This window comes from Megalobrama amblycephala, linkage group LG2 (assembly GCF_018812025.1).
Source record: "Megalobrama amblycephala isolate DHTTF-2021 linkage group LG2, ASM1881202v1, whole genome shotgun sequence".
In the NCBI taxonomy this organism is placed as follows: domain Eukaryota; kingdom Metazoa; phylum Chordata; class Actinopteri; order Cypriniformes; family Xenocyprididae; genus Megalobrama; species Megalobrama amblycephala.
In genome coordinates this window covers 20,235,314-20,260,192 of record NC_063045.1, presented here as the reverse complement: position 1 = coordinate 20,260,192, position 24,879 = coordinate 20,235,314, and the positions used below count along the sequence as shown (strand labels likewise).

Sequence of the window (24,879 nt, the reverse complement as noted above, 5' to 3'; positions counted from 1 at the left end):
GTGAAAAGAACACATATAACTGAATCACCAGTCAGCTCAAACCCAGGCAAATCGTCACATCGCTGTCACCCTGAACAGCTGGCTCTCTATGTAATCATCCAAAATGTTCACAAAAGGTGGTGTTTTGAAATGTCAGTTATTGTTTTAATGTTAACGCACTGAACTGTTTTTACTATTGTGGTCAGTCAGTTGCTGTTGTTGTTAACGTTTATGATGGTTAATTACTCCAGGCTATGTTAATTAGCCTGTGCACCTAATTAGTCACCCACAACAAAACACCTAGAAGGCAGGCAGCATTGGAAATCAGTGAAAAGCTCCATTGATTACATTCTGCCTCTTGCAATTACAAACAAGAAAAGTGACGTCACCAGGTAAATAAACATTTGTCTATGTTTGGAATAGCATACTAACTAGCTAATCTTAATATAGGGTATGCACATTTTCTGTTTGCAAAGAATATTTGGATGAGCAACTACATTTGCCAAACTCAGCAGTAAATAAGTTTGCTATGTGAAAGTCTGTATCCCACAATGCTCAATCTTCTATCTTCAGTGTGACAAATGTTGACATTCATAGCGCTTTTATCCAAAGTGACCTACATTTCAGTCAAGGTATGCATTTTCTGTGTTTATGCCATAGACTGTAAAACACACCTTCACTCTCTTCCATTGTAATAAGTGAAGATGGCAGTGTGTCAATATGGCGCTGACATCTTGAGTCTCAAGTCTGTGCATAGTGAACTTGGAGCCCGAGTCTGCGCAGTAGTGAGCACAAAGTGGAACCGCGATATCAAGGTCCCGCCCACAACTCCCGCAGAATTGGTCAATAAGGCAGTAGAACTCATTAGGTCAGTGTGAAATAAACAGTTCTGGAAATCTAAATTAAAGTTAAAGCTCCAATTTCCTCCCAAAGATCCAGAAAAAAGTCTGTTGATGCTTCAGTGACTACTTCACTCAGAGAAGCTGTCAATCTCGCAAAAAAACTGTGTTTTTAAAGCATCAAATAACAAACTAAAAACAAACGTATTTAAAGAACGAACACTTTAAAGCTGCTGTCCGCGATTTTTGGCCCTCTAGCGATTAATAAACAGAACTGCACGCGTCTTGCGGAGGAACATTCTAGCCGGAGCTACTTTTCTCCGAGTATGTCTATGGCGAGTCACGCAGTTACTGTGATACTCTGCGGCGAGTCCTACCAGTCTGGTCTGAAATAGTCCGAATATAAACACTTATTATAAGAGTACCATAATGATTCAGTATAAGACAAAAACACGGTTTGGAAAATTGATTCATGTTGTATATTCTCATTATATAATTTTTGTAAATTTTTAACACAAAAAAGTTGCGGACTGCAGCTTTAACTAACATCAAAAACTGCCTAAAATGGCAGAAACCATCTTTGGAAAACAAATATTTTAATGTGTAATTTTACTGTTTACTTTGTCTCACTTCCCATTACATTACATAGAGAGGGCGGGGTTTATGACATATTTGACGCTTTGGCTTCACTTTTCAAGACTCCTGTGGCATGCTTGGATTATGCATTCGCTGGAAATCAAGTCAACGACTTTAGCTTTTTAACATTTAGCTAGAACCGTCTTTTACTCTTTAAATGATTAGTTCACTTTCAAATTAAAATTTCCTGATAATTTACTCACCCCCATGTCATCCAAGATGTTCATGTCTTTCTTTCTTCAGTCGAAAAGAAATTAAGGTTTTTGATGAAAACAGTCCAGGATTGTTCTCCATATAGTGGACTTCAGTGGCCTCCAAACGGTTGATGGTCAAAATTACAGTTTACAGCGATCCCAGACGAGAAATAAGGGTCTTATCTAGACTCTAGAGAAACCATCGCTCATTTTCTAAAAAAATATGTATACGTTTTAACCATAAATGCTCATCTTGAAGTAGCTATCTTCTTCTTCTCTATTTGAATTCCAGCAGTGTAGACACTGCTAAGTGTATTACTGCCCTCTTCAGGTCAAAGTTTGAACTAAATTGTCATATACAATATGCTAGTGCAAGTATATAACAATTAGTTCAAACTTTAAACTGTGGAGGGCAGTAATACACTTAGCAGTGTCTACACTGCCGGAATTCTAATAGAGAAGAAGAAGAGAGCTAGTTCAAGATGAGCATTTATTGTTAAAACGTATATTATTATTATTATTTTTGTAGAAAATGACCGATGGTTTCGCTAGATAAGACCCTTATTCCTCGTCTGGTATCGTTTAAAGCCCTTTGAAGCTGCACTGAAACTGTCATTTTGACCTTCAACTGTTTGGGGCTCCATTGAAGTCCACTATAAGGAGAAAAATCCTGGAATGTTTTCATTAAAAACCTTAATTTCTTTTCGACTGAAGAAAGAAAGACATGAACATCTTGGATGACATGGGGGTGAGTAAATTATCAGGAAATTTTAATTTGAAAGTGAACTAATCCTTTAAGCTACAAGAACGCTCAACAGAACATCAATCATGATTTCAACATGTTTTTTGACTTTTGTCAGACTGCCAAATGCCAGAGGCAGCATCCAAATATGCATACTTCCCTACTATATAATAGACGAAAAACAGTATGTGAAAAGAGTAGTACTGTATGTCTGAATTCACAGTATTCATAAAATGCATCTAATGGACACTTTACTATCCCATAAGGCCACAGGAGAGAAGTCAAGAATTGACGAATGGCAAATGTAGTACGTTCAGATTGCATTCATACTACACATTCATAGTACATAGTTTTTTAATGGTCGTGAACCAATTTCTTATTCAGAAGAAGAGAGTATGCACTTTCGGACGTAGCCATTGTGCATCGAGCAAAAGCTTCTCTTTTTTTTTTTTGAGTTACCGATGCTATTCACAGTCAGCCATGATTCATTTATTTTTTGATCATGTGATCTCAAATAGCGGCCACCATGAAGTGACCTGTTCAACGTAAAATAAAACCAATTTTGAATGAGAAAAAAAACTTACTTAATGTTCCTTTTGAATGTTTCAATTTCTTCACATTGTCACAATTCGAAAGATCATGTTGGACTTCAACAATGAAGCCCATCTTACCTCTTCCCATTGATGGATGTAACGAATCAGTCTGGACAGTCTAAGTAGTCGCAGTAAACTGAGAATCTTGGTGAAACGCACAATCCTCAATGCCCTGGCAGTCTTGTAAACCTCAGAGTCAATGCCTTTCTCAACGATGAGAAAGATATAATCCACCGGGATGGATGAAACAAAGTCCACCACGAACCATGTCTTCAGGTACTTCATCTTGATCTTTTCAGGGTCCAGTATTATCTCTGTGTTGTCTTCGTAGACAATGCCTGTGCGGAAGTTCAGTACAAGGTCCATGAGGAAGAACGTGTCGGACACTACGTTGAAGATAATCCAAGGGGTGGTGGTCTCCTCCTTGAAGAAGGTGATGCCCACAGGAATGATAATCAAGTTGCCCACCATAAACATTAGCATTGTGAAATCCCAGTAGAACCTATGCGGAGAATGAATGAAGGAACGGGTACATGAATTAAATTACTAAATAATTCAATTCATAAAATAATTTACAGGGCATATGCTTAAATGCATGCACATTTTTTATTTTATTTTATTTATAGATTACGCTTTTATGGCAATTAAAATATCTGAATATTGTCATTTGAGAGTATTTGTAATGATCATAGTCCTCAAGGAGTTGTGTGCATGAATTCATTATTTAGCTTGGTGCATGGACACCTTATATTAATATGAGGATTTTTTTGGGGGAACTATTTTCATTTTTTGTTGCCATATGTCGATCTAATGTGGCATTTTTCATGTATTTGGTATGAGACACAACCTTATAATAAAGAAATGATATTCAGTCCTCATGCGTTCGGTGAGACAGGGATACACCCTATAAATAACCCCAGCCTCGACAAACACGCTGCACGCACACGAAAGGAGAGAGGCGATGTAGGCGTAATAAAACAGCTTTCGTGTGATATAGTGCCTGTTGGATGAAATCAATATTTGTGAGATATTGTACCAATAAATAACAGTAAACCTATGCAAGGTCATCACAAGGACGCTGAGAAAAAAGATACAGACGGGACAAAACAGGATGATTTGGCTTACAGATTTTTGAGATTTAAGTGGGAAATTAGTAGCTTCTCTAAAGGTGTGTCAATAATTTATTGATTATTTATGGCGATATGACTGCAGAGCTGTCTGTGATACTGAATCCAAAACTTCGGAAGCGATCATAGCTTTCTCAAGCAAAGTATGCAGCTGTAGCTGCTGTGCTCTAATAATATGTGCTCCATCACATAAAGCTCATTTAAATGCAGTGCTCCATTTGTCTTCTCTGTGCAAATAATAATAGACCACTGGCCTGCACTGCAATGTGTGATTATGAATAAATACGAAGACTAGCTTGAACAAATCCATTGTATATTTTCTTTTTTTCCATGCATGCACAGAAAAAAATGTGCATGAACGGTCATTGGCACAATTACCAGAAAGCGTAAAAGAATGCGTAATGATGCTGATGTTGGGGAAAAAAGGACTGTTCTCTTCCTGAGTTATCTTTTTCTATATGAGATACCTAAAATATTCCATTAAAATATTGTACTGGCTGGGTATATGAAAAAAGATATGTTTTATTATTATTTTGATATAAGTTTTCTATGAAATTGTTTTTTTAATATACATTATTTTTATTATATATATATATATATATATATATATATATATATATATATATATATATATATATATATATATATATATATATATATATTATTTGTATTTTTAATGAATGTTTAGTTTTATTATTTTATAGCTAAAATGGTCCATTAAAACTTTGAACTGGGTATCTGAAAAGAAAGAATTATTTATTGTTTTTATTATTATTATTTATTGTTTTTTTAAATTATTTTTATGACTGATATGTCTAAAATATAATGGTAATGATTTGTTTTATTATTACTGCTATTATATTTTGTATTGTATTTTATTTTAATTTTTTTTTTTTTTTTAAATTTGCTGATACTTTTATGAAAGATTTATACATATTATATTAAAACATTTTGGTTGTATTGCTTGTTTTATTTATAACCGTCTGATAGCTGAGTCAAAAGTTCATTAGCTACTGCCTAAATTGAAGTATCGATCCTGTATAACAGCCTTTATTTTAAGTTACTTTATATAAAATCAACTTGTTTGTCAGTGCATTTGAGGAACACCTTCTTGGCTCCGTGTCCTGGGAGATAATTAAACACAGACCACAGTGGAGACTATATCAATCAAAATGTTTGCTGGGAGAACAACAAACAAACCATTGAACTATATTGTTGAGCTAATAAACAAGATCAGTTGTGATCTGGTCCAGGGTCAGTTTTGAGCAGTTATCTCAGCAAGCAATATTTGCAGATTCATTTTTAACTATACAGATGCTAAAGAAAGCTTGCTTGCATTTTGCGGTGTAAATTGGTGTAAAATCTGTGGTAAGGCTCCACAAGAAAGTTTTATTCCCACTGTTTTATTGCATTTCATTACAGACTTTATCCTGAGAGGCTGAGGGGATCGTTTCTGAAGTTTAAAGTAAGTGTCCTGTCTAAATTTCCCTTTGCAGTTTATCCGGCTTATACGCAAAAGGATTTCCATAAATGTTCTGGTAAATTGCACACACCTGATGACATGAAACATAACAGCTTTAGTCCAGCTGGTGCAAGAGGGCCATCAATGATTCACCTCAGTTTACTAAAATTCAAGTGAATTTGAGCTCCCAATTCTTATTACTAATTATAATATTGTGCATGTTTGATATTCAAGCCTATGGGTTGTTCCATGAAAAGGGTGCTGATGCCAACTTATACTTTGTTGTTATAGGCATTTTCGTAACACATAAAGAAAAGTGTTGCAAGTTTATTTTTTACTAAACATTTCATTATTATTATTTTTTTTTTTTAATTAAATGTAGTGTTTGTATTTTTAATTAAATGTAGTGTTTTAATTAAATGTAGTGCATTTATTCCCTTTTTTCTTTTCTTTTTTTTTTCCTGTGTGTACAGTTACCATCATATTGAGGGTATGATGGTAACAGACACAGAATTAAATAATTAAATCAGTTTAATAAAAAATTAAGTTTATAATTTAATATTTAATAAAATGTTATAATGACGTCATCTTAAAATGTTAAATTTGTCAGTAGAGGACGATCTTAGTCCTAGTTCGATAGTGAACCCTGTTACTGTGACTTGTACAGTGAACAGCTGATGTGATTCTGAACACTAAATATTTGTGAATTAATAAATAAATATCAGCACACCTTGTAGTGTTATGACCTAGAGCTCAATGACTAAACAAACGTTTAAAAAAACATTTTAAAGTTCATTTAGCCATTGTGCTGTAGTTCATAACATTTTTTAATTTAATGCTGAAACATTAAAATGTCAACTCTGTTATTTTCAGAAAAAAGCAACAGAGTTGACATTAAAGTTTGTTTTTTCATTGTGGTCTAGGTCATAACACTACAAGGTATTAGAAAGAGAATTTAATGCTAATATTTATTCATTAATTCACAAATATGTAGTGTTCAGAATCACATCACCTGTTCACTGTATAAAGTCACAGTAACAGGGTTGACTTTTAGAAAAAAATTGCCACCTTCTTTAATCACTTCAACTTAAAATGTTACAATTGTCTGTAGAGGATGAATTTAAAGGGTTAGTTCACCCAAAAATGAAAATTCTGTCATTAATTACTCATCCTCATGTCATTCATCTTTGGAACACAAATAAAGATATTTTTGATGAAATACGATTTCTTTGTGAACCCCTATAGAAAGCAATGTAATTAGCATTTTCAAGGCCAAGAAAGGTAGTAAAGACATCATCAAAATAGTCCACATGACTACAGTGGTTCAACCTTAATTTTATGAAGCGACAAGAAAAAAAAAAAAAAAAAAACTACTTTAAACAACAATTTCTTCTCTTCCTTCTCCGTCTCTGACGCTGTTTACTTTGTTAACACAGTACAGCGCTTCCAGGTTCTACATCAGAACGCCGGCTCAGTATTGGCCGGCTCCTGTGTCATCATCACACGCGTGCGTCGTGCTGCTCACTTGAACAGCGTCAGAGACTGACACGAAAAAGAAGAAATTGTTAAATAATGTCATTATTATTTTTTTGTTTGTTTGTTTGTTTGTTTTGTGCACAAAAAGTATTTTCGTCACTTCATAACATTAAGGTTGAACCACTGTAGTCACATGGACTAATTTAACGATGTCTTTACTACCTTTCTGGGCATTGAAAGTGGTAGTGGCGTTGCTGTCTATGGGGGTCAGAAAGCTGCTGTATTTCATCAAAAATATCTTAATTTGTGTTCTGAAGATGAACACAGTGACTAATTAATGACAGAATTTTCATTTCTGGGTGAACTAACCCTTTAAATAGTCAGCCCTGTTACTGTGACTTTGTACAACCCTTTACTGAACATGGGATATCTGAAAAAAAAAAAAATAAACTGATACAAATATCAGCATTAAATTGTATTTTATATATAGGCCTGCGTTTACCTTGAGCTGGTACAATATTTTATTTATGTATTTATTTAATTATTATTATATATTTTTTTTTTTTTCTAACAAAATGTTTGGTATTTTCCAGAAATGCATGTTTTTATACCAGAAAAGCCAGCCATTTTATAGAATTCATGTGCATTTGCAACCAGGTATTGAGTGTCCATTGGTGTTACTCCATGGTCCCTACCTGAAATCACTGTATGGATGAATAATCCAGTTGCCAGCCGATTTGACTCGTTCCTGCTCCTTCTCCACTGCCTTTTGGCTCCCAAACATACGCAGAGAGAATTTGTTGACCCCAGGCTGTAGCATGGAGCTAAATTGCCTCTGCATGTAAGTTTGATTGTCCCTGGCGTCCCCATCATCTGCCGTGATCTGGCCATCCTCAGACTTGGGAAAGCCCACAGAATTGGCCGGCTGGTTCGGGGTCGGTCCGTGGGCAGGGGGGGCGTTGGAGAAGGAAACTCTGGAGTCCTTCTTGTCAGCGGGAGCAGCGGCGGTCGGGGCAGGAGTGACCGAGCCGTCCATGCTGGAGGTGCTGGAGTGACATGCAGATGCTGGGAAGCCTCCACCTGTCTGCTTCTCCTGCTTGGAGAGGTTTGAGGACAAGCTCTCGTCTCTTCGGCAGTCTCCGTTGATAACGCATCTCATTCCGGTGCCATCCTCGCCGTCAAGCCCGCTCCTGGAAACATCTCCGTGACAGATGAGCGCGGCGGATTCCGTGCTGCGTCCACATGAGACCGAGGCGAAGTCCTTGTTGTTGGAGATCCTGCTCGTTGCTCCCCCTCCTGGTGTTACACTCTTCATCTTGTAGGAAGAGTCAAGGATCTCTTTGTGGTCTTCATCGCCGTCCTCCGCTTCGTCCATGACGGCGTTGCTTTGAGATGAACCCTGACGCAGCCAGATTGCGAAAGCGCAGACGTGGGCAGTTAGTAGCTTTACTCCGCGTCCCAATGTCACCAGACAACTACATCAGTCGCGTTGCTATGGCTGCACTCGTTCACTCCCTTACCTGGTAACGCATCCCAAGCTCTGTGTTCCCAGTCTCACGTAATGAATGGAGTCATGAATTAAACTATGTCAAGGAGAAATCAGCGGAAAATGGGCCGAGATGCGCTTTATTGTGCGGTTCTCGGTGTTAAATATACAAATGTAGGTTAGTAGCATGTAGTAGTAACCTGTTTGATGATGCATTCCCCATCTGCACATTTCTAAAAACTGAGGATGCCTAAAATCATTTGATGATTACAAGGTTTGACCAAATAAGATATTTTGAATCATGAATATCAGGTGTTCTTACAGGTTATTCCATTTGAGCTGAACACTTTAAAGTGTCATTAAAAGGTCACTTTTTGTTTTTGTCTTTTTAAACTAAATTTAAAGACCGTATACGCATTTAAAAAGGTCTTTACTTTGTCAAACGTCTTTTTTTCCTTCAGGTTTTTCCCAAGCATTTTACTGCTTTAAAATAGTAGTGATGCCAAACTATTTCAGTCCTTTAATGATTAAAGCTATTTCGTTATAGTTATACCACAGACATTTGACACTAAGCCACATACAAAAGCCACCTTTAACTCAGAATTAGAAAAATATTTATCAGAGATGTATTCAAATCTTCAGCTTAGATCTGCACGACAAAAACACATTGCTCTCCAATGCTTTAGGGATACTAAGCGAATATGCACATGGACTTTATTATGAATAGTAGTAATAATATGGATGACTATAAACACATGGAGGTTTAAATGTTATCAGATATATATTCTGTGGTGGCTTCTTGTTTCCAATATAACAATGCTGTGAGCTTTGTCACGTAGAGCCGCTCCCTACAACTGAACCGAATAAATGAGTAAACGACGCCCCCTTCTGGCGGCTCAAGGAACACGCCGATATAGACGTCTGTTTCTCTTCAATACAGTTGCATCTCTTATTTTTATTTTTTTAAAATAAGTTTACAGCCAATGACCTCATATAAACAAAAAGCAATATTCAAGAGACGAAAGTTAAAATCAAAACTTTATTTAGATTGTGCAATACAGTACAGTTGACAGTGTATGAGATTCCTTCCTATGAAGCTAAGGCAAAATAATTTATACACTTCTATCAAGGTCTTACATTTTATGCATCTCTTAACTTGGAAATGGCACACATCCAGACACTATACTTCACAATGCATTACAATGCAAGTATGACTGTCAACAGGAAAGCGTCATTTAAGCAAAACAAAACAAGCCTCGACTAAAATCCCAACTTCACTGTCTTTACCTAAATATAACCATGTCATTGTCCTCCATGTTAGAATTTGGGAAATGATTTATAACAGATTATCCGAGAAGCAAATGACACATTGTACTAGCACTTGGTCCTTAAGGGTTAGAATGGCAGGAGGAATCCTAAAATTCAACATTGGAAACCATCTAAGCAACATGAAACTAAGCTTGTTTGACATTAAACAGAAAATTGTTAGCCAGACAAAATAAAGTGGCATTTGACCATCCACATGGAATAGTGCACTTTAATATGCAGTAACAACACGAGTACTGCACATAAAAGTTGTTAATTTAAATTATTTTAATAATTAAAAGACAGCATGTACAATAAAGTAGCTAAACATTAAGGCTTACAGAAAGGAAAATGACTGGCAAAAGGAAACTGAATGAGAAAATGGCTGTTTCAGCGATCTATCTGTATACATGCAGCTGAACAGTGATTTGACACACACACACACACACTCGGTAGATGTTTCAGACGTTGCGGTGCGTACACTCATGAAGAACAGTGAAAGGAGCCGGGAAGACAAGAAGGAGAAAAAAAAAAAAAAAGTCATTCTCACATTTAGAGATTTTTACAAAACACACTTCTACAGCAGGAATACAATCATGCAATTTCTCCCCTCCCCCCAAAACCACAAATAGATACGAATAAAAGAAAAAGGAGGCCAATGAACAGCTCAAGACATTTACACTCAAGCAGAAGGTTAAAAACTCGCAGGATGCACTATAATGTGCTACTCAAACTCAACACTCCTTATGTCTTCAACAGTAGTCATCAAGACACCTGAAATGAACCAAAGAAATCTCAGCTGGATGTGGTTAAAAAAAAACAAAAAAAAACAAAAAAAAAACAAACTTAGTTTAAATTACATTTAAAAAATATGTAATAAATAATAAAATGCTAATATGTACAAACCACAATAAAAATGTATAAAATTATATAATTTTATATTTTTTCAATTTAATGTATTTTATATTCCTTTACAGATTTCTTCTTATAAATTTAATAAAAACCATAAAAGTAGTTTATTTTTTAAAAATGTATAGACTATAAAATTTAAATTATAAAATAAATATTGTTTATAAAATTTATTACAGTATATTATATCGAATTAAAAAAAAAAAACAAATAATAAAAACATTTTATATAGTTATATAGTTTATATATAGTTATATAGTAAATTTTATTAGATTACATTAATTGAATTTATAAATAGATACTTCAAGAATTATACCTTTTCTCCTTTTCTCAGTTGGAGTTTCTTTGCCGGACGTTTTTGTCTTTGTGGTTGGTAGCGGCGTTGCTCTTCCTGTAAAAAAAAAAAAATAGCGGCACGTCAGTTCTCTCTTTGATGTGCATATGAATGTCCTGCGCTAGAAGCACACTGAGGGGCTATTGTCTAGACTTCAACATGGCCTTGAAGTTCCTTTGAGAAAAACTGCACAAATATCTGCACTTCTCAATATCTCATCACAAATATTGCAAAACACTTACAGTGGTGCAGATCCTGAGTCATCATCTACAGGAATCAGGAAGACATGGAAAGAAAAAGAAAAGAGTTAGACACTCATTTTACAAGATGACAAATGTAGAAGTCTACAGTCTACTTGTAGAGTTACAGTAGCTTGTCTAAGCTCTAGTTTGACAGCCTCAAGACAATGAGAGCCTTAAGTTTAAAAGCAGAGCACCTAATGAGTAATGTGATTCGGGGGCTGGAAAACCTTGTTGATATTCTTAATTTGGTCATTTCTATTGCTAAACATGTACGTCAACTAAACACCGCTATGGATCTTTTTACAGCACTACTAATGATGATTCATGCAGAATAATGCATTTACATTGACCATGCAGTCTGATGTTGGATTGAAAGGATACATTTAGTGGTTTTCAACCCAAGAACAAACATTTCCAATCAAGTATCATTTGTTTGTAGCACAACCTCACCAACATTTCATGTTGAGAAAAACATGGTTATTTTTCTGCATCAATCATGGGGAGAGGCTCTCAAACAGCATTAAACACATTTGTAAACTCCTGCACTGGACTTCTGAAGTCAATATCTCTCCCAAAAACCTTCCTATTGAAAAACAAATCACTGAAAAATGTCCTGCCTCAGGCACGCATATAAATCTGTGGACATAACGACTGTATGGAAATGAAAGAATTATAATTTGTGCTATACTTCACACCTAATAGACATTTTATGTACTGCAAAAAAATATTTTCAACATATGACTTTGGAAAATTTCTACAATTAATAAAAAAGGTACTTTTCATTGCCATTAAAGTGAAATAACTGAACAAACATACAAGCTTGATAAAAATGCTCATTTTATAAGAAAATTTCAGATGGCACTTAGAGGCTTTTGCATCTGAAGTCTTCATACATACACTAATTATATATATATATATATATATATATATATATATATATATATATATATATATATATATATATATATATATATATATATATATATATATATATATATATATATATATACATATACACACACACACACACACACACACACACACACATAAATGCATACATTTGTGATTTTAAAAAAAAAAAAAAAAAAAAAAAAACGCAATAAAAGTGTATAATAAAAATCAAATACATACACAGCTTTGTGGGAGTTTTATTTATATCTATATGAATATATAATTATTTATACATATTATAAATGTATAGAACATATACCATTTACATTATTGAATTTTATCTTTTTAAAAACAGACATTAAGTGCCATAAAACTGCATGTATTAAATCACTGTTTTATGAAGATAAAATTCAATATAGTAAATAATATATAGGTAAATAAAAAGTATTTTATAATATATGCATTTTAAGGGTGTTTAAAAAAATTGCTGTTTAAATATAAGTAAACAGTAGTGTATATTATTTATAATACGTAAATATATGCAGTTTGTGGGTATTTAAAGTCACTATAAATGCTTGTTTAAAAAAAAAAAAAATGACTTAAAAAAAAAGAGATTAATAAAGTAAATGGTATATTCAATTCAAATTTATATGTAAAATAACTTTATAAATAATATGCATTTTTTTTTAGGTGGTTTAAGTCACATACATACATATATATATATATATATATATATATATATATATATACACACATTATATATTATATATACACTATTTAGTAAAACATTACTAAAATATTACAGCTGCTGGCAAGGTTGTGCTTCAGACAGTTAGACACAATCAGAAAGCAACTTTAAATAAAATGCGAGTTGACACCCAACAAACAATCTTTTAAAATAGTGCTGAATCAGAGTGTAAAAAGAGCCATTTGCCCAGGTTCATGCAGAAAACACTCAGAATGACAAAAACGGTTAAAGTAATAAAGTTGGGATTATATATATTTTGCCACCCTTGTTGCTATATGAATGCTGCCTCTCAGAAATGAATGAGAGTCAGAGGAAGTCGCTGCTAGAATGTAGGGCTGAAGAATAACATGCAATGAGAAGATGATGCAGAGAGCATGCGAGGCAAAAATAATGTCATCCGTCTGAAATTTCATCTTAGTTATGCATAACACCTTGACATTTAAAACCCATTCTGAACTGCAATATGTCAGACTCAGCTAAACGCTTTCACTGGCTACAGGAGAACCAGTAAAGTTGATTTTCTTGAAACTAAGTCTGAGGAATCTGGTTCATTTTATCGTCCTATTTAAGACAAACTGCCAGTGAAAGAGTTGTACTTTTCAGGCTATCAGGGAGAGCATTCAAACTCCCAAAACCACTCGTTTAAGCAAATCCACTTCAGTCTGACATGCAGTTTTGAGCACTTACCACAACGTAAAAGCAGCAGCGAACGGAGAAATAAACAACGTAAATCATAAAAATAGACTCAGCTAAGGCAAAGCCACACACACTACAGCCAAATAAAATAAACATACAAAATCAAACTGAAATAGGATCTTGCACCATTACGTAATTCATAAACAAAAATGTCAATTTACATCCACTGATCATTTGTACATTCAAGAAAATGGAAAGCGAAATATAATTATGACGTAAACTGCTACATCACATACCGTCAGTGATCTCGTCGGGCTTTCTTCTCTTCTCGTAGACGAAGATGATGACGACGAGGATGATGACCTCAGCGACAATGCCAAGGAATGGCCACAGGGCGGCCAGCTGGCTGCGTACACGCAACTGAATCTTGTCCCGGGCTGTTCCCATTTCATTGGAGCCGCGGCACTCATAGGTGTCCATGTCGCTGTTGATGTCCAGATCATTTATGTACAGCATGGTCTTGTTGGGGGTGGTCTTGATCTCATACTTGCCACCAGTGCCATTGGCAACGTTATCCTGTATCTTGAGGACACAAAATTGTTGTGTTAAGTCTGCAGGATTTAGTTAAAAAAAACAAAAAAACATTGTGCTTATCTTGATAAATGCAGTGATTTGAAGAGCAACATCATAATACTATTAATACAACAACCATAACCAAATAAATAATACTAGTAGTTATGTCTAGGGCTGTCACTAATGATTATTTTGGTAATTGAGTAATCTGTCAATTATTTCTGTCAACAATTTTTGTGGTAATAAAAACAGACCTAAGCCTTTAAAATACACGAGGCAATAATATTTGGTTCAAATAAAGTATCAAAAGCAATTAATCCTATGGTTTTGTTAAAATACATACTATACATAATAGAAACAATCTTATGTACATTATGCATTATAAAAAAATGCCAGCAGAGGGCGCCAACAGCCTGGTGTTGTTACACTTAACAGCAGATCAAATCCTTGTTTAAAATTGGCTAAAAGACATTTAACCCTTTCAAGTTTGAGTTTGAAATATTCTAACTGACCCCCCAGAGTGAGTTTTTTTTAAGGCGACCATTATTTTAGAACGTTTTCGCCTTATTGTTTCTATGGTGATGCGTCATGCGCGTCACAACGCGCCGCAGCCACAATAACACTGTATGACAGATGAATCGCTATTTTTGTGAAATTTATCTGAAATATTCACAAACTTAGTTACCATGTCATCAACTATCTGATTTTCAGATTCTCAAATGTGTAAGCAAGTGTGTTTTGTCATTTTAAAACCTTTTTAAACGCTCTTTATCTTGATCTATAATGCGAGATGGGCGTCACCATCTTAGTTTGCCCCGCAGTTCGCAGAGTCCTGTCAGTCGGATTTACAGCAGGATTTATCAGTTTCTCCCGTAATACAAGTGGCTGGTGAACTGGAATAATAATAATAGAGTAAAATTTATAGTTACTTAGGCACACTATGTGTGTCTGATATGAATAAATGTTGGCAAATTATATTTGAATGTATTGTTATTGCCGCTTCCACAGATGTCTGACATTAGTGTGTATTTTATAAACTCTAAATGTATCGTTTTACTGGTGCTTATGCATATTTACATGTCTAAAACCTTAAAAAAAAAAACATTGTGGCTGAAAGCACTGCATAGTTGTGATATATGACAAGTGCTGAGAACATCGTCTTGCAGCCAAAGCGCGAAAGCAGTTTAAATCTGACAGTTATGTGACGTCACTGAACGTTCTAAATCCCATATGTGGGACCGAAACTTCTAAGATTTCTGTTCGTTGTAAATCAGATAAAAGATAAATTAGTACATTAACAGTACGTAAAAAGTGACTGCGTGTGTGAATTAGTCATAGCGTTTCTCTATTAATTGTGAAGCTGTGGGTTGTAAATGGTTACTTCAAAAGTAGAATATATGCTATAAGTAGTTTTGAGTTTCTAAGCTAATTTAGTGATAAATCAGAGGACAGTATTGACAACTAGTTTCTGCTCATCTCAGTGCGCGCGATCTTCATGTTTTGTGCAGCTACTCTTTGTATGAGTGTTTGTGCCACAATGCAGCTGCACGAGCACGGTAGCTTGATATAATAATACACATCAGATTGTCTAAATCGCTTGAACGTCCAAACTGGCAAACCTTAACACATACAACTGACAAAGTTTTGTGAAGATGCAAGGTTCACCGATCGCGGACCATCTCTGTGTGTTGACTCCGCGTTCATCTGCGTGTTGAGTCACGTGGTTACATACGCGGTAGTATGTTTTTAAGTGGGAAGTATTAACAGGATTAAAAAAAATAAATAAATAGAGGTCAGAGGTTCTGAATTTCGGTTTCGATTACTTTTCAATTAACCGTCCAGCACTACTCACAACATATACAGAGATGGAATTTAGAGACGCGCTCCATGCATGTAAATGCTAACAGTTCATGTGGAGCAGCATGTAAATAATTAAAGTGTATATAAATATATATTAAACTCGCAGGGCATATATTTATTTAATTGAATCGCAGCCTTTGTGAATTCACAATGGCACTATGCTATAATATGATTTTTAAATGGTTTTAATATATCGAGCAGGCTTAGAAAACGGTCTAATAACGCGGTTCATGGATCCTCGTCTGTGGAACGCACGACTTTCAGTATTTTGCCAGTTACTCAACATGGGTAAATTGAAATCAAGGTTTTTTTTAAATCAAGTATTCAAATTTATTCGAGGAATAGTGACAGCCCAAGTTATGTTACAATATTTTATTCAACTTAAGCTGAATATCATTTGTGACAATTCTATTAATACAGCTATAATTATTATTATTATTATTAATAATAATAATAATAAGTTGAATACTATTTCTAGTAAATATCTACTATATTATAATTCTGTTATATATATATATATAAAACCATTAATAAAATGATAATACAATTTGTTGAACAGAATATTGTAATAACTAATATCTTTGACAGCAAGAACTATTTTATTGTGATTATCAATAATATTGTAATAATTCTATTAATATAACTACAAGAACAACTGCAACGTACTAGTAACATCATCATGATAAATTAGATAATACTGTAACAATTCCAGTACTACTATTATTATGATTAATTAATTATTATTATTATTATTATTATTATTATTATTGCATTGTAATATTAAATATAGTATTTCAATAACAATTGTAAATGTCATAATATCCAACATCCGTGGAAATGCTTGCAAGCTTCAAGTTGATCTTTTAGTTTTGAATTAACTACGAATTAACTAGACTTGTCATACAAAAAAAAAAACAGATAGACCTTACAGCTAGGTTAATCAATAGCATGTTTGTACTTCCAAGTATCAACTTTGCAACATTAACCAACTTTCAAACGGAATGCCAATCTCATGTTATCACAATGGTTTAGTTAAGTTTTCCTTACCATATTTATGTCAGAGAGCTTGTGCCAAGTCCAGTCAGTCGGCAGGGGGTATCCATGGCTCACACATGTTAGGACAGCCTTGTCCTTCTCATTAGCACTTTCAGAGTGTTTGTAGGCCGCTACATGTGGGAAAGCTAACGGGAAGAGTATAATTATGGGTGATGAACACAAACATTTATACAATACAGCTGGAGTAACATCAAAAGCTCTTACCTTTAACTTCAATGGTTGCATTAACCTGAGGCTCTGACCTGAAGACGCATGCATATACTCCAGCATGGTGGTAATCAATCTTTTCAATGCTACCAACGACAGAAAAACAAGCAATGAGACAAATCAAAACAAGAAATTAAGTATCTGCCCCACACTGTTTTATATGCCAAGAGGAAGCCCTCAATATAACAACAGCACCATAGCAATAAAGGTGGTGTGGAGGACAGTACAGTAAAGCAACTATGAACTATAAAGTAAACAGCTTTTCCAGTACACTGCTCAGGCATCCCCATGGATATTTTTCCGACCCAGCAGCTCTACTGGGAATTAAGGTCACCGAGTATGGAGTGCTGGAGGCTCTTAACAGAGAAGACAGAGGCAAACAGAGAAGCTGCACTATATTTAATGGACCTAGATGGATGTTTAAACCCTAAATGTGCAAAGCTGATTACTACCAAAAGGGTAAAGTGCTAGATTTTTTTTTTAAGATAATTATTTACATGAGGTTGAGGAACATACTGATATTCAGCGTAAGTGTCGCCACTGCTTGACTCTGATTTTTCGATCATCTTGTCATTCCTGGTCCAATAGTGGCCTTTGATGGGAGAGGAAGGGTTGGTAAGGTTGCAGCTTAGAGTTGCAGAAGTCTTGTTCAACACCTCCTCTGGTTCGGTCTTGATGGATGCATCTGCCAAGGCATAAAAGCAGAAGTTACACAAAACTATTCTTTCCATCAGCTTTCATAAAATTATGACTCTATAATAGAAAAGAAATCCAGGAAACCAAGTGTTCACTGCTGAGTATCCTTTAAAATGAGTCTACCAACCTCTGGATTCGCTGTGGCACTGTAAAATGACATTTTTGGACACATGACATAAATCGGAACATTGCTGTCCAGATGTTCACCACAATGTGCACCGAAAGACACATTGCACTCTACCAAAGGAGAAGCAAAGGTACATTGGAGCTGTGAGCTACTGGGAAACATTGAGTGAACAGTGTATAACAAAAACATGAGAAGAGGGAACAAAATTCAACCAACCAGCAACTGGTTTGGAGACCTTGAGCTTATGAAAACATGTTGTGGAAAAGCACTAGGTGTGCAATGCAGTGTGTTAAAGCAGTGCTCTAAAACCACCAAAAGGGTTAAGCCACACATCTAAAGAGCCTTTTAGAAGTTCACTGAAAGCAAGCCACATTAATGAGACATAATCAGAGCCCTTTTCAGAAATGCATGCCAATTAGTGTGTTTTACACCTTCTGACCTGTAGTAATGTTAACTGATCAATGCCATTTCTTTAAAAAGGTTCAACTTTTATCTCACAAGCTCTAGGCAGTGATATGCTCAGAAGGCGTCAGATAACTATGAAAAAACAGACGGTGCTAGAGTAGAAGTCCTGGCATGGGAGGGTGGCAAGGGAGGGCAAGGCAAGGGAGAGTCTGAATCTACGGGACTTCCTCCTCTATACTAGTGGAGACGCCTCGTTTCCACAACATAACTCACGTTCAAATACTATAACGTTCGCTTGTGAGCGAATCCACTTGACTTTGGGCGGGGTCCTGAGGTCGTTGCGGTCAGGGTCGTTTGAGGCGCGGCACTCGTAAACGCCCGTGTCGTTGAGCATTAGGTTGGTGAGGACGAGCGTGCTGGTGGCATGGTGAATATAGGTGGCGTTGATGTGCACGCGATCCTCTCTTGCACCGTCAAACAGCTGAGTGACGGTTTCATCTGGCTCCTCGCCCTCAATGAACCACCACTGAACTTCAGGGATGGGGTTCCCTATGACCTCGCAATCCAGCTCGGCACTGTCTTCTATGAGTTTCATCTGAGACAACGGTGATTTTATGAAGCCCGCTGGACAATTGACGTGTGAATGGGTGATTTGGGTTTAGAGTGGGCAGTTCATTGAGATGATATGAATAATGATTAGCAGACAGGCAGGCAAAAAAGAAAAGAAATAGCAGAAGAGAAAAGAAAGAGAGAAAACGTTAGAATGGAAGACATAAAAAAGGCATACATAAATTGGATTTTGAGCATCATGATGTAAGACTTCAATACTTCATGACACCAAAAGCCAACTGAAGAACTTTAGAAGCAAGCATTTTAAAAAGACAATGAGTTGAAGCATGCATTAAAACCAAAGCATATCAAGAAAGGCAGTGAATGAAATTAGAAAAATTCACATGGAATAAAGGTATGAAGTAATGGTGATGACTAATGGGGCTTAAAGGGATAATTCACCCAAAAATGAAACTTCTGGCATGATTTCCTCACCATTATTCCATTCCAAACCTGTATGATCAGTGTTTCAACGGTTTTTGCCCAAAACAACAATGGACCCCTCTGGGGGAATAATATCTTTTATATATCTTTTGTGTTTCATAGAAGAAAGTCATAGGTTTGGCATGACATGAGGGTGATTTTAATTTGAGCCAAGTATTCCTTTAAGACTTGTCATATGATTAGTGGTCAACCGATATATCACTAAGGCTGATGTATTGGCTGATATTTTTTCTGGTTGGCCAATGTGTCAGACTCAGAAATGGGTTGTTTATTTTGACAGCATGAGGGAGCCTGAGCGTTGGAGCTCACATTCTCCCTCTTCATTAGTTTACAATTAAAGAAAGGAAATATTATAATATTTGCTTCTCTATTATAAGTAACATTGTGTTTATTAATTTTTAAATTTCAAATTTATTAAATATGTAAAATATATAAAATTTCAGCAATTGTTATGCATGTGATTTTTAACCATCTTTAAATTAAAGTGTGATGTCATATCAGCCATTATAACAAGTACATATATATCAGTTGACCATTACATATGATTGTGAATAAATACAATTGACATGAACAGTGTAAATGAGACAAATGAACCTAAAAACAACTTTTTTTCTTTTGAACCATGAACCACGAACCATTCTGCGGAGCATGTACTCCAGAGAAAAACAAGGTTGTACTGTGCTAATCCCCCATGGAGAGTTTCAATGGAATTCTTCTGATCACCTTGGAATAATACACACCCTGAACGACATGGAAGTACGTGCATAGCAGCTTGAACAACAACCCTACCCTCCACATCAATGAAAAGAACACATTGAGATCTGCCTCAGACCTGTTGTTGCTTCCATGTTTTCAGCGTGTTTAACTTTAAAACAAGAGTAAGGTACTGCTCCGTTGCTGAGAGAGGAATGTTTTAGTGAGTTAGCCAGGGAGGGGTAAAAAGGGTAGATGTCCACAATCCACATTACATTCAGAGCAGTAGGACTCCACACATGCCTTAGGCCTGAAATAACATGTGCCCTTTGAAAGGAGAACAGGCTTCATTCATTTGACCATCATGAAAAGGTCACCTCCAACATTAACTAAGTCACAAATTTAAAACTACTTATAAACAAGCTCTAAAAGGAATTTAAGCATATTTGTATACATAAGTGCTTAGATTTAATGTTACCATAAGACAGATATATTGACCAAATATGTCAAACCTAAATTGTAAATAATTCCAAACAGGGAGAACAGTAAAGTACAAAAGTATCACTTGGTACAAAGTCTGCCACTACTAGATAATTAACTTAACCTGTTCTAGTAAACAAGTCAATAAGTTCACCTTCTCACAAGCTGACATGTGGATTAATTGGCAGAAGAAATACTGACCTAAGGTCACTTATTTCATCATTATAGTTTGTTGGCTCAAGCCCATGATTGAATGCTGATAAATGTGGGATATCCTTCCTTATAAAAAGGTATTAAACTACATAGTATGCCATAACTGTTTAAATCACAAGGTTTTTAAGATTGCTAAATGTACAAGGGACATTAATCTCGATTAAACAAAATTGCATAAAATGCAACATTTGCCCAATTTGGCCCATCTCACAAACCGATCGAAATTTAATCACGTAAAACCGTAAAAAGTCACCACTGATGTGCACATACACATTATACAGATTTGGCTTTTGCGCCACGTTCTGCTTTGTAACTACGCGAATCATTAGTAAACCATTGTAAATCGCACATCTTTATTTAGAACAGGTTGTCTCGATTCAAACGAGTGCACACGCAACATATCGATGCGTAGATCTTGAGAAAATTTATGTTTACACATGCGAGTAGTTCTTTTGTTTAAAAAAAAAAAAAAAAAAACACTTTGATCACTTGTTTGGAGAATTATTTGGATAAAAATGCTACCACGGTTCCAAATGCAATAAGATATCAACAAAATTTTAAATTTTAAAGTATGCCCTTGAAATCATGTGAAATCATTAAAAATGCCTTCAGGGTGTAAGGGGTTTAACAGTGACCGTCAGCAGAGAGCTTACATATCACTTATATAAAGCTTGAATGGTCGGAATCAGTATGGCCCGATCATGACGACAAGAAATTTTAGTCATATCGGCTGCAAAAGTCCTAATGGAGCTTTCCTAATTCTCTATTCAATAAAACAAAGTATGACAAAAGTGTTTTTTTTTATGCAAATAATTTCTCAGAAAACAGAGAGAAAAGAAAGTATCAAAGTATCGATTTAAATTTTGTCTTGGTTTGTCTTTTTAGTTTTTTTTTTCTTTGCAATGATATGGAAGTAGTGACAGATATATTCTTTTGAACTGTGACATTAATTTGTGACACTCAGACGAAAAATGAAAGAAACATTAGGCGGGGACTTGGTTCTATTCATCGATCGTTGATTGGATTTTGAGATGTGCACACCACACTCAAATCTAGGCAAACCTGAAGTCAATTGTAGAAGGGCGGGGTTTAAACAGACTAAATGATTGGAGATGTCTGGCATACAGCTGTTGTTTTCACCGGAAGATCAAGTTATGACATTTTGATTTAACATCATGAGGTAAATAAATAAAACAATGAATTATTCAGAATAAGTTCATTAACATGCTGACTTTGTTCAGGCAACCCAGTGACTAGCTTTTACAGTATATATTTTTAGATTTCCCAACAGATTAGCTAGTGTAATTAAAAAGTTGAAGGACAGGACTATCCTCACCCACCATGCTGACAAACACCCTCTCTAGGCATTTTCCAAAGTTCAAAATGGCTGCCAATATCACACCAACCACAAAAAAAAAAACAAAAAAAAAAAAAACCCCTGCCCTTTCACTTTAACACAATTTATTGAGCAGAGCTGAAGATCGAGTACTCAGGGGAAAATCTCATTGTAATTGAGACATTATGACTTCCACCATCCATCAACGCGGCCTGACGTTCTGTACGCATGTACTATGAGACAATGCAAGAACAGCATGTGCTTTTGCACAAATTGTGTCATTTTGAGGAAGTATCAATGCTTACGTGCAGAAAAGCACCTCCTAGTGTGTTTAGCACTCTATTTCTAACTGTGAGCACGAAGCTGATTATGTTCGGATTTACCGACCCTGCCATTCATCAGCTGCTGCTGGGGACTAAAATTATGATGGAGCCAGACCATTAAACAAAATCATTCTCATTACTCTGCCATTTTCATTCATCATGAAAAACAATTGATTTATCTAAAAGGATGGAAATAATGTTTAATATATTTAAATACAAATTTAGCAGTACATGATTTACATTTACAACTAAATGCTAAACTGCTAAACTTTCATTATCGTAAGTGAGCGATGATTTTAGGTCTACAAGTTCAGTGGGTTTGCATGGATTCCTGTGCCATTTCCAGTTATGGAACATTATAATGAGCTTAAGCTAAGCTTTTTACTGAACAAGGATAGACTAAAAGATGAAAATTGCTGCCTGGTGGCCTCCTTCATGCCAAATGATTGGGCGAAACATGTTTTGCCTCCCTAAGCTTTCATTATAATTACAGTTTTCTCTCAACTAATGTTTTACTGTACTTGACAGCATGTCTCCATAAACCAGTTTGCACCAGTTGTCATGGCTGCCTGCTGCTTACTGTTAGTACATCATTCACTGGAATAACTGACCTGCCAGGGATAAGGACAGGCATAAATATTTTAACAAGCAAAGTTTGGATGAGACCTTGCAATAATTAAACATCAACTAAGAAGCATGATCAAGAGAGAAGATCCTCTTCAGTTTGAGAAATGTGTAACTTAGAAGGCTACAACACCCCCTGTGTTGGGATTAAAGGTTCTTTTTCATGAAAGAACAGCAAATGCACGTGGTGGGTTTTGTGCGCTTTGTACTTTGGCTTTAAAGGGATAGTTCAGCCAAAAATCATTTACTCACCCTCAGGTTGTTCCAAAACTGTACAAATTTCTTTGTTCTGCTGAACACAAAGGAAGATATTTTGGAGAATGTGGGACACCATTGACTTCCATAGTATTTTTTTATATATATATATATATATATATATATATATATATATATATATATATATATATATATATTATGGAAGTCAATGGTGCCCCAAAGCAGCCTAGTTACAAACTTTCTTCAAAATATCTTCAGTTGTGTTCAACAGAACAAAGAAATTCATACAGGTTTGGAACAACTTGGTGAGTAAATGAAGACACGATTTTCATTTTTGGATGAACTATCCCTTCAATACCGTGATGATCATTACTGTCGCTAACATCTTAACGTCAATTTCTAACGTTTTTTTATTCATTGCTTCTATCAATATAGTATATAACCTCATTTGATAAATATTTTTATTTTTGGAATTTGAAAAGACTGAAAGAGCATTAACGAGAAATTGTTCTACAAACATAAGCTGTTTGCTATAACTCTGTGCTCGTGAGCTTTTTCTCGTGTGCTCGTGCTCGACAGTTTGCCGACGGCTTCAACGGCTTTTTAACATTTCAAACCCTTACAAACGTTCATTAATTATGTGTTTCTTTATTGTGAGGTAAATTCAGCGCAAACAGTCGGCTTGTTGTCTAGTCTAGGTCATGTTTATGTCAACAGAAGGCCTGTGAAAAATGAGCTCGCGAGCTACATGATCAACAGAAAAACGAGACGCCTTACCTGTTAGCGCCTCGGCTTGAAACCAACCGATACAAATGGCGAAAATGGCACCGAACAGCTTCCTTCTCATGGTGAAGTGTTGTTAAATGTGTAACAGTGTAAATACCGGGCCTGTTTCAAGAGGAAAACACGGTACTGGTGAAAGACCTCGATAAAGCCTCGTCGTCCTCTACTTGTTCCGAGCTTACTCAAGAACGCGCACGTATACAGGCGAGACTTCCTGCGTCATCACGTCCGGTCCACAACGTCACCGCCTTATGTGCTTGTATGTAATCAGTGTTGCCAGACGTACGATAATTATCGTATTTGTACGATAATTTTGAACTCTGTACGATGTACGATCAATAATGAAAAAAAATCCCATAATGTACGATAATTTCAGTATTTTGTGACACTTAAACTGATGGTCGTTAAAATCGGCTCATTGATCTGGCTGTGTGGATCCTAACGTGAACTTTGTTAGGTACGTCTTCCATCTCATCTCATGTTACGTACAATCATTGTGGAGAACGAATCTCTCTCACGAGCTCAACCCTGCTTCCCAATGTGCATACTGTCCACCCTATCCGCCCGAAATAGTATTGAAAATGACTGATGTCACATACTATTTAGGATGGATAGTATGCACAAGAAAATTGAAG

The 24,879-nt window shown here is 35.6% G+C and overlaps 2 protein-coding genes across 5 annotated transcripts in view; both read right to left on the bottom strand.

The window, feature by feature from the left end:
- Positions 1 to 9,278, bottom strand: part of hcn2b (hyperpolarization activated cyclic nucleotide-gated potassium channel 2b) — a 33,998-nt gene extending 24,720 nt beyond the window's left edge. For both annotated transcript variants that reach the window (XM_048165554.1, XM_048165563.1), the window contains exons 1-2: positions 7,744 to 9,278; positions 3,062 to 3,485 (exon numbers count right to left, since the gene is read on the bottom strand). In XM_048165554.1, the coding sequence (XP_048021511.1) occupies positions 3,062 to 3,485; positions 7,744 to 8,423 (1,104 nt within the window). In that variant the 5' untranslated portion in view covers positions 8,424 to 9,278. The remainder of the gene's footprint in view (positions 1 to 3,061; positions 3,486 to 7,743) is intronic.
- A 281-nt stretch (positions 9,279 to 9,559) lies between these two features.
- On the bottom strand, positions 9,560 to 24,481 carry bsg (basigin). 3 transcript variants are annotated; one of them, XM_048165592.1, is made up of 9 exons: positions 24,239 to 24,481; positions 18,797 to 19,147; positions 17,812 to 17,980; positions 17,293 to 17,381; positions 17,080 to 17,213; positions 13,896 to 14,181; positions 11,325 to 11,349; positions 11,065 to 11,139; positions 9,560 to 10,613 (listed from the first exon to the last, which is right to left on the bottom strand). In XM_048165592.1, exons 1-8 carry the CDS (start codon positions 24,306 to 24,308, stop codon positions 11,079 to 11,081), a joined length of 1,185 nt encoding a protein of 394 aa, XP_048021549.1. In that variant the 5' UTR covers positions 24,309 to 24,481; the 3' UTR covers positions 9,560 to 10,613; positions 11,065 to 11,078. The 3 variants fall into 3 exon arrangements, with proteins under 3 accessions (XP_048021549.1, XP_048021541.1, XP_048021533.1); XM_048165584.1 differs by lacking the exon at positions 18,797 to 19,147 and having other exon boundaries at positions 9,560 to 10,638; positions 24,239 to 24,476; XM_048165576.1 differs by lacking the exon at positions 18,797 to 19,147 and having other exon boundaries at positions 24,239 to 24,476.
- Positions 24,482 to 24,879: the final 398 nt, after the last annotated feature.